Source organism: Pseudorca crassidens, chromosome 19 (assembly GCF_039906515.1).
Source record: "Pseudorca crassidens isolate mPseCra1 chromosome 19, mPseCra1.hap1, whole genome shotgun sequence".
NCBI classification, from domain to species: Eukaryota; Metazoa; Chordata; class Mammalia; order Artiodactyla; family Delphinidae; genus Pseudorca; species Pseudorca crassidens.
The window spans coordinates 52,966,831-52,978,021 of NC_090314.1; the positions used below are offsets into that span (position 1 = coordinate 52,966,831).

At 63.4% G+C, this 11,191-nt stretch overlaps 1 protein-coding gene across 21 annotated transcripts; it reads left to right on the forward strand.

Moving 5' to 3' along the window:
• Positions 1-90: 90 nt before the first annotated feature.
• Positions 91-11,191, forward strand: TEPSIN (TEPSIN adaptor related protein complex 4 accessory protein). 21 transcript variants are annotated; one of them, XM_067715051.1, is made up of 14 exons: positions 91-234; positions 2,061-2,133; positions 2,439-2,530; positions 2,698-2,791; positions 3,197-3,311; positions 4,936-5,003; positions 5,187-5,273; positions 5,388-5,459; positions 6,251-6,445; positions 7,438-7,615; positions 7,756-7,869; positions 8,000-8,078; positions 8,235-8,369; positions 9,325-11,191. In XM_067715051.1, exons 1-14 carry the CDS (start codon positions 187-189, stop codon positions 9,883-9,885), a joined length of 1,911 nt encoding a protein of 636 aa, XP_067571152.1. In that variant the 5' UTR covers positions 91-186; the 3' UTR covers positions 9,886-11,191. The 21 variants fall into 21 exon arrangements, with proteins under 21 accessions (XP_067571152.1, XP_067571161.1, XP_067571156.1 ...); XM_067715060.1 differs by having other exon boundaries at positions 6,251-6,361; XM_067715050.1 differs by having other exon boundaries at positions 92-234; positions 6,251-6,454.

Genomic DNA, 11,191 nt, shown 5'->3' on the forward strand with positions numbered 1-11,191 from the left:
TTGGCTCGCGGTTTTGTCTGTCTTTGTCCTTGGACTTTGGATTGGTTCATGTGCAAATTGTTTCCCGAAGTCAGCCGCAGGGCCCGCCTCACGCGAGTGATTGGCCAGCGGCGTCAGACCCGCGCAGTTATTGGAAGGGGCTCGGGCCTGGCGGGAGCTGGGCGGGGCCGGAAGCTGACCGGCACCATGGCGGCCACGGTGCCGCTGCGGGACCGCCTGAGCTTCCTGCACCGGGTGAGTGCGGGGGGCCCCGGCCCCGCCGCGCGCCGCCTCCTGGCCTCGCCCCCGGCCCGAACCGGCCGCCTCCCTGGCTCCGCTCGACCCTCGCGGCGTCCCCGCGCCGGGCTCTCCGGCTGCTCCTGAGCTCGGCGTCCCCTCCGTCGTCCCCCGGCCCCTCCCACTTATTCTCTCTACTCTTTTTCACCCCCTTCCGTCCCCTCCTACACCCCAGACCCCTCCTCCTCTCCCCTCCTACTCTTCGGCCCCTCCCAAAGCTGGGGGATCCCACAGCACGTACGTCGAGGGGGCAGGTCAGGCTACCCGTGTGTCAGGTCCACTGGGGACAGTGAGACCCCCTTGAACAAAATCCAAGTTGGAGAAGAGAGCTGTGGGACCCCAGTTTTTGTTTTCTTACCCAACTTAAAGTATCAATAACCTTACAGAAAAGGAAACATAGTGACCCCAAATTCTGTCTAAGATAAACACAACCAGACACTGGTCCGGGAAACAGGGGAAAACCTTTTATTCAGTGGCTCAGGCGGTGGGGGAAGCCCTGAGCTCCACTCCAAATTGTGCAGAGAGGACTGAGAGTTTTCAGGACAGAAGGAGGGACGGGTGGAGCTCAAGTGAAAAATTATAGGCAGTTGGGCAGTGTCCACGGGATACCGGCTGCTGTGCTGATAGCTGGTGGTTACAGAAGCTAGGATCCCATCGTCCAGTAGCGACTGGGAGACAGCCCCTGTCCTTCCTGATGGTTACATTTAGAGGAGTGGCCTTCAGGTCCTTGAGAAAGATACTCCCGAGTTGTAGGAGTTCCGTGTTCACAATTGTAGGTCCTTCTTAGAAAATGCTTCTGAAATGACCCAGTAAATTCTCCTGGCACCTCGAGCTTCCTCAGGCAGGCGGTGGGGATGGGGGTGGGGGGATTCCCGGTTCACCCTCGTGCTGCCAGAAGCACAGTCAGTTCTCTTTGAGCAGAGATTTCGCTATGTGCCAAGCATTCTACGGTTCTGCAGACCTTGCCAGCTCCCCTCTGGGTCTTGGTGGACAAATAGCTAAAGACTGTGTACACACACAGCCTCGTGCGACATTCAGGCAGACCGTATCTGTGGCCAGCACCTCCCGGAGTGCACGTGAAGTCTGTCTACACTGAGGCTTGTGCCCCCCAGATGTTCAATGATGTGGAACGGGTGTTTCTGGGTTTTATCCCTATAAGCTGTAGGTCTTTGTGCTGAGTCAGCTCTTAATTTCTGCCAACAGGTAAACGTGAGACACACAACTAAGTTGGTTGTTCTTGCTTTGGGTTGTTTCCGTGGAGTCCTTTCATAGAAGTGGAGCTGTAGGTCGGTCAGGCTGAATGGTTATGTCACTTTGCTGATTTGTGTTCCGGAAAAATGTAATCTTCCCAGTGCCCTGCGTGGGAAGTGGGAAGGGGGCTGACCCCAAGGGCTTTTTTTTTTTTTTTTTGCCAGTCAGTAAGTAGGTAAACTAAAGGTGGTTTTAAGTTGTGCGGCTGTAAGCATAGGGGTCTGGGGGCCATGCCGAATCCTGACCCAGAGGGCCCGTCACCATGGAGACCACCACCCGTTTCCTCTTCGCAGGCGTTCATGCTGACCTCCACAAGGGAGGCTCCTGCAGGCTTCCTGTGGCCAGTAGGACCATAACTGCCCTCTCTGGGTCCCCTCACCCTGTGGCATGCCAACAACGAGATGTGTGGAGACCGGTGCCCCGAGAACGACGGCTCCTGTGGCCCATCTCAGGAATGGGTGGCCCCTTTGGTGTCCGGGGGCCCCCTGTGTGCATGGCCACTCACTGTGGGCAGGGCTCTCCCTCCCTTTCAGCTCCCGATTCTCCTGAAGGGAACGTCGGATGATGACGTCCCGTGTCCAGGCTACCTGTTTGAGGAGATCGCCAGTATCCTTCCTTGTGGACACATGTGGGGGCCCTGGAGCAGGGTTCCTGGGCTTCTACCCTGAGCAGGCCACGGCTCCTTTTCCATAGTAGCCAGGTGTGAGCGGGCTCTGAAAGCCGCACTACTGATGATATGAGGCCCAGGAAACCCTCGAAGCCTGATGCTCCTGAAACCAGGGCCTGGGTGGGCGCCTGCTGGGGGGACACGCTGAGGAGCGTGTGGCAGGAAGGCCTGGCTTCTCGCCCAGGCCAGCGGCCGTGTGCGGCCCAGGGTCAGCTCACCCCTTCCCTAACCGAGCGCCTCCCAGAGATCACCCACGAGTCCCTGGGCAGCAGCCAGTGCCTCCTGGAGTACCTGCTGAGCCGTCTGCAGAGCGGCTCTGGCCGCGTGAAGCTCAAGGTGAGTCCGTGAGCGGCTCCGCAGACTTTCCTGGGGGTTAGTTTAGGGCCCAGTCCTGCCCCCGGTGGTGAGGCTGGAGGGGAGGGGTGAGCCGGGGGCGCGGTGGCTGTGTCGGGAGGGGTGCCATTCTTTGGGCCCGGCTCTGCCCCATGTGCCTGCTCCCCCAGGTACTGAAGATCATGCTGCACCTGTGCGGTCATGGCTCCTCGTCCTTCCTGCTCATCCTTAAGCGCAACCCCGCCTTCATCCAGGAAGCCGCAGGTACAGCACCGGCACAACCCAGTGGAGGTGCAGGGAGGAGGGTGGCCAGGGCAGGTCTTGGCCAAATCCCATAACCCGGGCCCCCGCTCCCCCACCCCTTACTCATGCTCCCACCCTGTGCTCCGTCCACCCTGTCCTCTGCTGCCAGCTCCTCTGTGCCGGACCCTTCCCTCCTCCCCAAAGGGCCAGGCCAGCTCAGCTGGGGGCTCCTCCAAGCCCTCCCTGCGCTTAGCCCCCTGCTCCTCCCCTGTGTTCACCGCACTGTACAGAATGACTGGTGTCTGTCCGTGAGCCCTGCCAGGCCCTTGCGGCCTGGACCTTTCCTGTCCTTGTGCCCTGCACACGGCGGGCGCTCGGCAAGCGTCCGCACTGCCATCCCTGCCACGGGCTCTCTCTTCTCCCCAGGGCTGCTCCTCAGGGCCCTAGTAAGCCTTCCGCTGTTGGAAGGGCTGTGGGAGGACGGGACTGGTGAGGCCGGCAGGAGAGGTGGGGCTCTGGCCTGTCGTGGTCCAGGCGACAGGTGGGTCTGGGGTGGAGCCCCATCACTCACCCACCCCCAGGCCGGAGGTGTCCGTGCGTCTCTCATCTCTTGTTAACAAGGACTTGTGGGGACATGGCCTGAGATCTTCTCCTCGGGTGGGGCAAACTGAACAGGAGGGCCTTGGTGTTCAGGCAAGAACCCACCCTGCCAAGCTGTCCCTGAGGGGCAATGCCACGGAGGGGACTGAGTCCCTCGGCCACTGCTTGCTTGCAGGAGACCCTCAGCAGTTAGCGAGTTAGTCCCACCCGCCAGGTGCTGGGACTTATCCCACCCACACCCCAAATCCACTGTCCCCCCTTTACTGCAGGCAGGACTGAGGCTGGGGTGGGGCTGGGCTGCCCGTGGGCCCTGGGCCACTATGCCAGCGCCTCGGAGACAGGGAATGGCCTTGAAGCGGGCACAGACCATGACTCAGCAGATGCCCAGAGGCATCCAGGGGGCTGGGGGTGCACTTGTCACGGCTTAGCTCCCCGGAGCTTGTGCACTGAAGCAGCACGGCTGGTTCATACTCACCAGCCAGCTGGTCAGAATGGGCCTGTCCCGCTGGGCAGCTCATGTGACCATGGCTGGTGCCAGATGTCACCTCTATCCTGGTCTCCAAAGAGGGCAGATGAAGCAGAACAGGGACAGCAGACCGTGGTTTTCTGTTGGCACCAAAATCGCTTGAGCTCTGAGCACTGCCCCCAGAGGACGGGTGCCCAGATAGGCCTGCATAGGCTGTGAGAAGAGATGGTGCTGGGAGCAGGAAGGTACACAGAGAGGACGGCCCTACTTTGGGGGCCAGGTGGGGGTCCCCTGCAATTCGAGGCTTGGGCCCCACAGGGAGGGTGGGAGCTGTGGCACGGCAGCAGGGAGGTGCCCGCCCTACCTGGTTGCAGGGCCGTGGTCTGCACACCCCGGGGCTGGCCTGCCAGGGTGGAGACAGCACCAGATGGGTGAAAAGTGCGATGTGTTTGGACAGAGGAAACAGAGAGGCCCTGCTCTTCCTCTCAGCTCTGAAAGGATGAGGTGGAGCCAGGCATAAGGTGTCCTCCAGCTAGTGCAAGGGCCCTGCGGCAGGGAGAGCCCGCGAGTGGCTTAATGAGATTTAAGCTCGTTTGATTCACCACATCTGAAGTTTTATGAGCAGGAGACTTTTCAGACGTGGTAAGGAACTTGAGTTTTATCATCTTTGAGCCCCTGGAAGCGCTAAGTGTTTTGAATCGGACAAGAGCCCCCTCTGGTTGCCTCTGGGTGGAGAAGGGGTTGAGGGGAGGCAGTTAGGCCGCGGGTGCAGGAGCTCAGGCGGGGGCGGCAGTGGGGTCAGGGAGTGATGCAGCCCATGATGTTCTGGAGGTCGGATTGCAGCCTCGCCGCTGGGGGTGTGGGCCGGGGGAGCCGAGGGGTTGTGAGGGCATAGCCACCTCAGGCCTGGGGACAGTGGTGCATCTGTGCTTTAGGAAGCCCCCAGGGACTCGGGGGGGATGCTGAGCAGGGGCTTCCTGGGGGGCTGGGCGGGGCCGAGGCTCACCACCTGTGTCGGGGGTGGGCTTTGAGGCTGGGCCCCTCGGGGTGGTTGGCATAGCCCAGTTCAGCTCTGCTCCCCTCTGCCTCCGTCCCGCAGTTTTCACGGGACCCCCGGATCCTCTCCACGGGAACAGCTTGTACCAGAAGGTGCGGGCAGCCGCCCAGGTGAGCCCAGGACCCAGGTCTCTCCCTGCTTTTCCCACCCGGGACTCTGGTTCCACTCCTGCTGCGGGACGAGAGCCCCTGTGTGTGGCCCTCAGAGGAGAAGGGGACAGGGGTGCAGAGCAGAGGGGTGGGCGGGAGGACAGCGGCGTGTGGCTGTGCTGAGTGTCCTCTGCCTCTGCCTAGGACTTGGGGGCTGCCTTGTTCTCGGACGCCTTGTCACCTCTGCCTCCTTCCCAGCCACCCAGGGCCCTGCCTCCAGCAGGTATGCAAGTACGTCCAGCCCCGTCACCAGGCTCCACTCTGCGGGGGCTCCCGGCCTCTCCTCCCCTGAGTATCCGGGACTGAGGGGGGTCCCCGCCGCTGCTGACGCGGGCCTCCCCACAGGCATGGGCTCCCAGTCCAGGCCCCAGAGCTCCCTGCAGGGCTTCGGCTACAGCAAGGAGCGGGGCCACACAGGTGAGTGCTGTGGGGTGAGGGGCCGGGCGAGGGGTGGGCGGGGCCTGTGCGCCCCCCGACGGGCTTCCCTCCCACCCTGGGGCGGCAGGGCAGGTGCAGCTGGCCCTGTCTAACCGACAGGTGAGAAGCCAGGCTGAGGGTCAGCCTTGCACTCGGGCCCCCAGCGCTGGCTCCTTCAAGGAGCCGAGGGCGGAGGGTGGTGGTCCCGGCTGTGGCAGGGGTGATTTAGAGCAGGCCGGGTGCCGGCCCTGCTTGCTGGGAGAGCCTGAGGCCCCAGCAGGGCCACTGGGCCGTGTCAGGCTGCTGTGCTGACTGTGTGGTCACGGCTCCCAGTTCCCTGGCACTTGTAATTCCCGAAGTGGGTCTGCCTCAGAGGCCCCACCTGTTCCTAATTTGGGGGTGGCCGCCGGATCACCCTCTGTGGGGCACTCGTGGGAAGGCCCTTCAGCCCTGGGCGTGAGCACTCCTTAAGCGGCCACGGAGATTGTGGTTCTCAGGACAAGCACCTCAGGTGGCCCCCTGCTCCGAGGCGGGGACCCAGGGGGCACAGCGGCACAGCTTTGCTGTGAGCTGCCGAGCGTCCAGGTTCCACGGGGCCAGGATGCACTGAAGTGAATTCACCACGGAAGCTTCCGGAAGGGCCCTGTCCCTCCACACGGTCTCTGCTCTGTGACTGCAGCTTGTGTCCTGCTTCCAAGTCCTGGGTGGGGAGCAGGCAGGGGCACCTCATCCTGGGAAAACGGGGCAGGACTGAGAGGGGCTGCGCCGTCTCCTCTCCGTCTCTGGTGCAGGCTCTGCAGGCGAAGCCTTCCTGTCCACCATCCAGAAGGCCGCAGAGGTGGTGGCCAGCGCCATGCGCCCTGGGCCTGAGAGCCCCAGCTCCCAGAGGTCCCTTCTGCGAGGTGACGCCTACCAGCCGGCTGTGACACCTTCAGCCGGCCTCGGCCCTCCAACCCCTGGGAACCCTCTCCCCACAGCCGGCCCAGGTGCCCGAGGTATCCAGCGAGACTCCTCCCCTGGAGGGGTCTGGCTTCCCCCTCCCAGGGCCCTGGGCTTCCTGTCACCTGTTCGGGCCAGGCCGGAGCTGATGGGGGAGGAGGAAGAAAGCAGCCCACCCATGGTGGGAGGGGGTACGAGCCACACCCTGCCGCTCCCACGACATCTCTCAGAGCCAGCATGCTCCATTGGCCACGTGGGAACCCCCACAGAGCCGGCCGCCCACACGACTCGAGTTCCCTGGGGCCTCTGCGGTGGCTGCCTTGTCCCTGCACTGTCTGACGTCTCTGTCAGTCTGCTCTGGGTGGGAACTTGGGTGGTAAGGCCCCACGAGAAGGCGGGGTCCGCCCAGGATCCCAGCTGCTCAGACACAGAAGCAGGACTTGAGCTGGGACGGGAGCCCAGCCCCAGCTCTTGTGCATTCACCCAGCGCGTTCAAGCGGCTGTGCAGCCCATCAGGGCCCAGGGACAACAGGGAAGCCCCCCACAGGGGCCAGGCTCCGTGGCACGTGCGTTCTAGTGGTGAGCTGTAAGAAAGGAAGGAGGGGCATCTGTCTGTGATCTCCGCCTTTCCCAGAAGCTGCTGTCACGTTTGTCTGGCTAGAAGGAAGAATGTCAGGACTCACTGGGATTTGAGAGCTGCTGTGCTGGGCGCCGCCCCACTGCCCCAGCCCGCTGCCCTGCGTGTCCTGCCTCCCGCCTGGCCTGTGGTGCCTGGCACTGCTTCCTGCATCTTCCAGGCTGGGCGTGTCCCGTGCGGGACCCCCCACCCTGGCCCTGAGTCAGAATGTGCCCCATTCTGTCCCGTCTCCTCTCGCCTGGTGTTTCCTGGAGCTGGAGCCCAGGCGGCCACGCTGTCCACATCTCGGGACCCAGCCCCCAGGCCCTTCCCTGGGTCTCCCCATCCAGGGCTCCTGGAAGATGGACATGGGGCCAGTCTGAGGCCCACAAGGGTCTTACCCTTGGTCACTGTTTCTTCCAGCCATGAGACACCAGCCTGGGCAGGCTGGAGGCGGCTGGGAGGAGCTGGACAGCAGCCCAAACTCTCAGGATTCTTCCCAGGAAAATGACGACCTGGGCAAGGCCTCGGACTCAGGTAGTCCGTCGGGCAGTGACAGCCCCTCAGGGGCCAGCCGGGCACCCAGTGACCTGGCAGAAAGGTGAGCCAGCACCCCAGGGCACCCCTCCCTGCCCTGCTCCAGGGTCCTACCCCGATGGGGGAGACTTGACCCGGAAAGGCTTAACCCCTCCTGGCATGGGTGGAGTCCACTCTCTTTCCTGACCTGCGTGCCCCCGACAGGGTCGAGGCCGTGATCCTGAGTGACTGCCAGCAGGAGCTGAACCTGGTCCGGGCCGTGACACGGGGGCCACATTGCTTCCTGAGCCGAGAGGAGGTGCAGCACTTCGTCAAAGAGTGAGCCCCGGACCCACTGCAGGCCCCCCAGCCCTGCGCCCCCCCCCCCCGCCTCTCACCCTGGCTCTGCACACCGCCCCCCTCTTGCTCTGCTGGCCCAGCCCCATTGCCCGGTGCCCCCTACATGCAGGTGTGGACTCCTCAACTGTGAGGCCGTGCTGGAGCTGCTCATCCGCCACCTGGGCGCAACCAGCGAGCGTGTGCAGATGGTGAGGGGGGGAGCGGGGGTGGTGGTGGGTGAGGGGGGAGTGAGCACGGGATTCTGGTGGACCGCCCAGCTCGGCTGAGGGCCGAGAGGAGAGAGGGAGCTGGTCAGACAGCCCTCCCTGGGGGTGGACCCTGCTGACATCAAGCCCGCCCCGCAGAGAGCCCTGGGTGCCATCGCCTCCCTCGGGTGCACCGACCTGCTCTCCCAGGAGCGAGTCCTGCTCCTTGCCCGGCCTCGGCTGCAGGAACTCAGTGTGGGCAGCCCTGGACCCGTGACCAACAAGGCCACCAAGGTGGGCAGCCTCTGGGACCCAGAGAAGCGGGCACAGGACGCCTCGGCAGCCCCACACCGTCTCTCCCACCCTCCACTGCCTTCCCTAGACCCGCCCCTCCTGCCCTTGCTGGACAGGAGGGACAGGTCATGCCCTTAGGACAGCGGTCGGGGGCCTGGCCTCTCCCCCGCCCTTCTGCCCAGCAGCTCTGCCCTTCGGGCGACTCGCTCTCCCTCAGGGCTCGTCTCCTGTGGGAAGCTCTCCTCGAATGCTTGGATGCATCTGTCCCTCTGTTCTGTACTCTGGGTCACAGCTCGTGGGTCTGAGCTCTGCTCCCAGATCCCCAGCTCCAGGAGGACAGAAATGGTTCCGTTCGTCTGAGTCTTCTTTCCACTGATGAATGTGGGGAGGCCACCCGGGATCTTCGCTGGGGGCCCCTCGGCAGCAGCCAGGCCCCCGCACCTCCGCCCGCTGTTGGCATCCTTCGGCTTCTGGTTTCCTCTGTGGTGGTTGAAGATTCAGATCCTTAGTCACCTGTCCCTAAACTGCCCTTCTTCAAAGCACTAGTGAACCTGCCACACACGAAACACGTTGTGGGCATGTCACGGTGGTGTTTCTAAAACCTGGGAAGGACCCAGGAGTCTGGCAGGTGGGAACGATCAGGGGGTTTAGACATGTCTGTTCTCTCCGCGTGTGTGTCAGGTGCTCGTGTGGCACCTGACCAGGGGGGCTTTTCCTGCTCTGGCAGGTCGCACGGCAGCTTGACGCCGGGAAAGTGTCCATTTGTGTGACAGTGGGTGGGGAGCAGCAGCGCTGCAGTTGGGGGAATGACACGAGAATAGTTGTGAGCGGCTAGCGGCCCTGCCCCCTGCTCTGGGCAGCGGCATTGAGGAGGGAACTGGGAGGGCCATGTCCTCTGAGATTCCTGGAGGAGCACAGGAGCCCTCACTGATTCCCCTCTTCTTCCCTCGTTCAGATCCTGAGACACTTTGAAGCCTCCTGCCGACAGTGGCCCCCTGCCCGGAGGCCCCCAGCCGAGCCTGGCCCCGCAGTCGCCCGTGTGGGCCCATCAGACCTGCTGACCGACACCCTGCCTTTCACGGGGGGCCAGGGTTTCCTGCAGCCTCTGAGTTCAGCTCTGTTTTCGCCCAAGGGCACCGCTCCCCCATCGGGGCTGCAGCCCGGCCCTGTGCCCCCGACTTCCCTGGAGGGCTGCCCCCTTCCAGCCCGTGCGGATGCCAGGGAGGCCAAGACCAGACTGGCAGGTTCCAGAGAGCAGGGGCCTGGATCCGAGCGGGGCCCGTTCGGCACAGACACTGCAAAGAGAGGGCCAGAGCTTGACCCGGGCCCCGGGGATAGCTGTGACTCCTTGTTCGCTGGCATGGAACTGGTGGCCTGTCCCCGCCTGGTGGGGGCCGGGACTGCTGCAGAAGAACCCCTCCCAGCCTGCCAGGCTCCCTGGACGTCGTCACAGAGGGTGGCAGCAAAGGAGCCTTCTGGCTCTGAGCCATCAGCTTTCGCATTCTTAAACTCATGATCTTGTCAGCCTGGGCCACTTGCAGAGTCTGTGTCCCCCAGCCCCTCACTCCTAGGACTCTGTGACTTTGTGCTGTCCCCATGTGCCCACAGCCTCTGTGTCCCACCAAAGAGTGGCTCCCCTCAGGTGTCTGCAGTCGGCCTCGCCCTCCTCTGGCCTCCTCCCCTCACCCACTGAGGCCTTGGTGAGGGTAGCCACCCAGCCAGGTAAGCTCAGAGTGGACAGCCCACCCAGTGACGAGAATAGCCACCAGTAAAACACAGATAATATTTCAGGAGTCCACGAACCAGCAAGAGCCAGGCCGGCACTGCTGGAAGGGTCATCCTTGCCCGTGGGGGCTACTCCCCAACCTTGTCCCTGAGGTGGGTTCCCCATTTTTCTGCTGGGGGGCAGGACCCCCCCCCCAGCCCACCCCGTGGGTGTGATGGCCGAGGAGCAGCCCCCCAAGCAGCCCGCAGGACACACAGGGAGGGCGGGACGGGCACAGAATGAGGAGCCGAGTGCTTGCTGAGACTGGCAGCCGGCGGGCCCTGGGCTGCCGGGTCCCCCACCTCACAGCCATCTGGTCTGGCCGGATGAGCACACCACCCGCTTTTCCCAGTTGCCAAAGGGATCCTAAGGGAGGACAGTGGGGTGGGTGTATGGCGTGGCCTGCCTGGAGGGTGTGGGCGGGAAGGCCTGCTGACCGAGCTCAGAGACCAGACGCCCCTTGGAACTGTCCTCAGTCCCCAGGGTCCTCACGGGCACACAGAGAGGGGCACCAGGGGGAGAGAGACAGGTCCTGTCTGCAGGCTGAGCCCAGGCCCGGCCCCCAGCCAAGCTTCTGCTGTTTCCAGACGACAGGCCTGAGAGGAGGACCGCAGGGCCACCTCAGTCATTCCCCCCTGCCCCCACTGTCTCCTTGGCCAGAGACTGGCCATTTGGACTTGAATTCCTATAGCAGCAGGCAGGCACAGGGCCTCACAAATGCTGACCTCGGGGTCCCCTGGGGAAACCCCTGCCTGCCTGGCCCTCAGAAACAAGGATTTTTGGGTGGATTTGGAATCACTGCTTGGGTCTTTGAGGTCAGATCCCTCTCTCAGCGGGGGTAGCGGGGGTGTCCTAAGCAGCGTCACACCTTCTCGTCCAGCAGGATGGGGTCCTTTCCAGCACTGGGTCCCTGTGTGACCCGTGTCAGCTCCCCCCTGCCGTGACCACTGCCTGCAGACTGTACGGCCACCTCAGAGCAATGGCTGTGGTCCTTCTTGGAAGAACTGGGGTTGACCTGGGGTCACACCTCCTACATAAACACTGCTGTTCACACAAA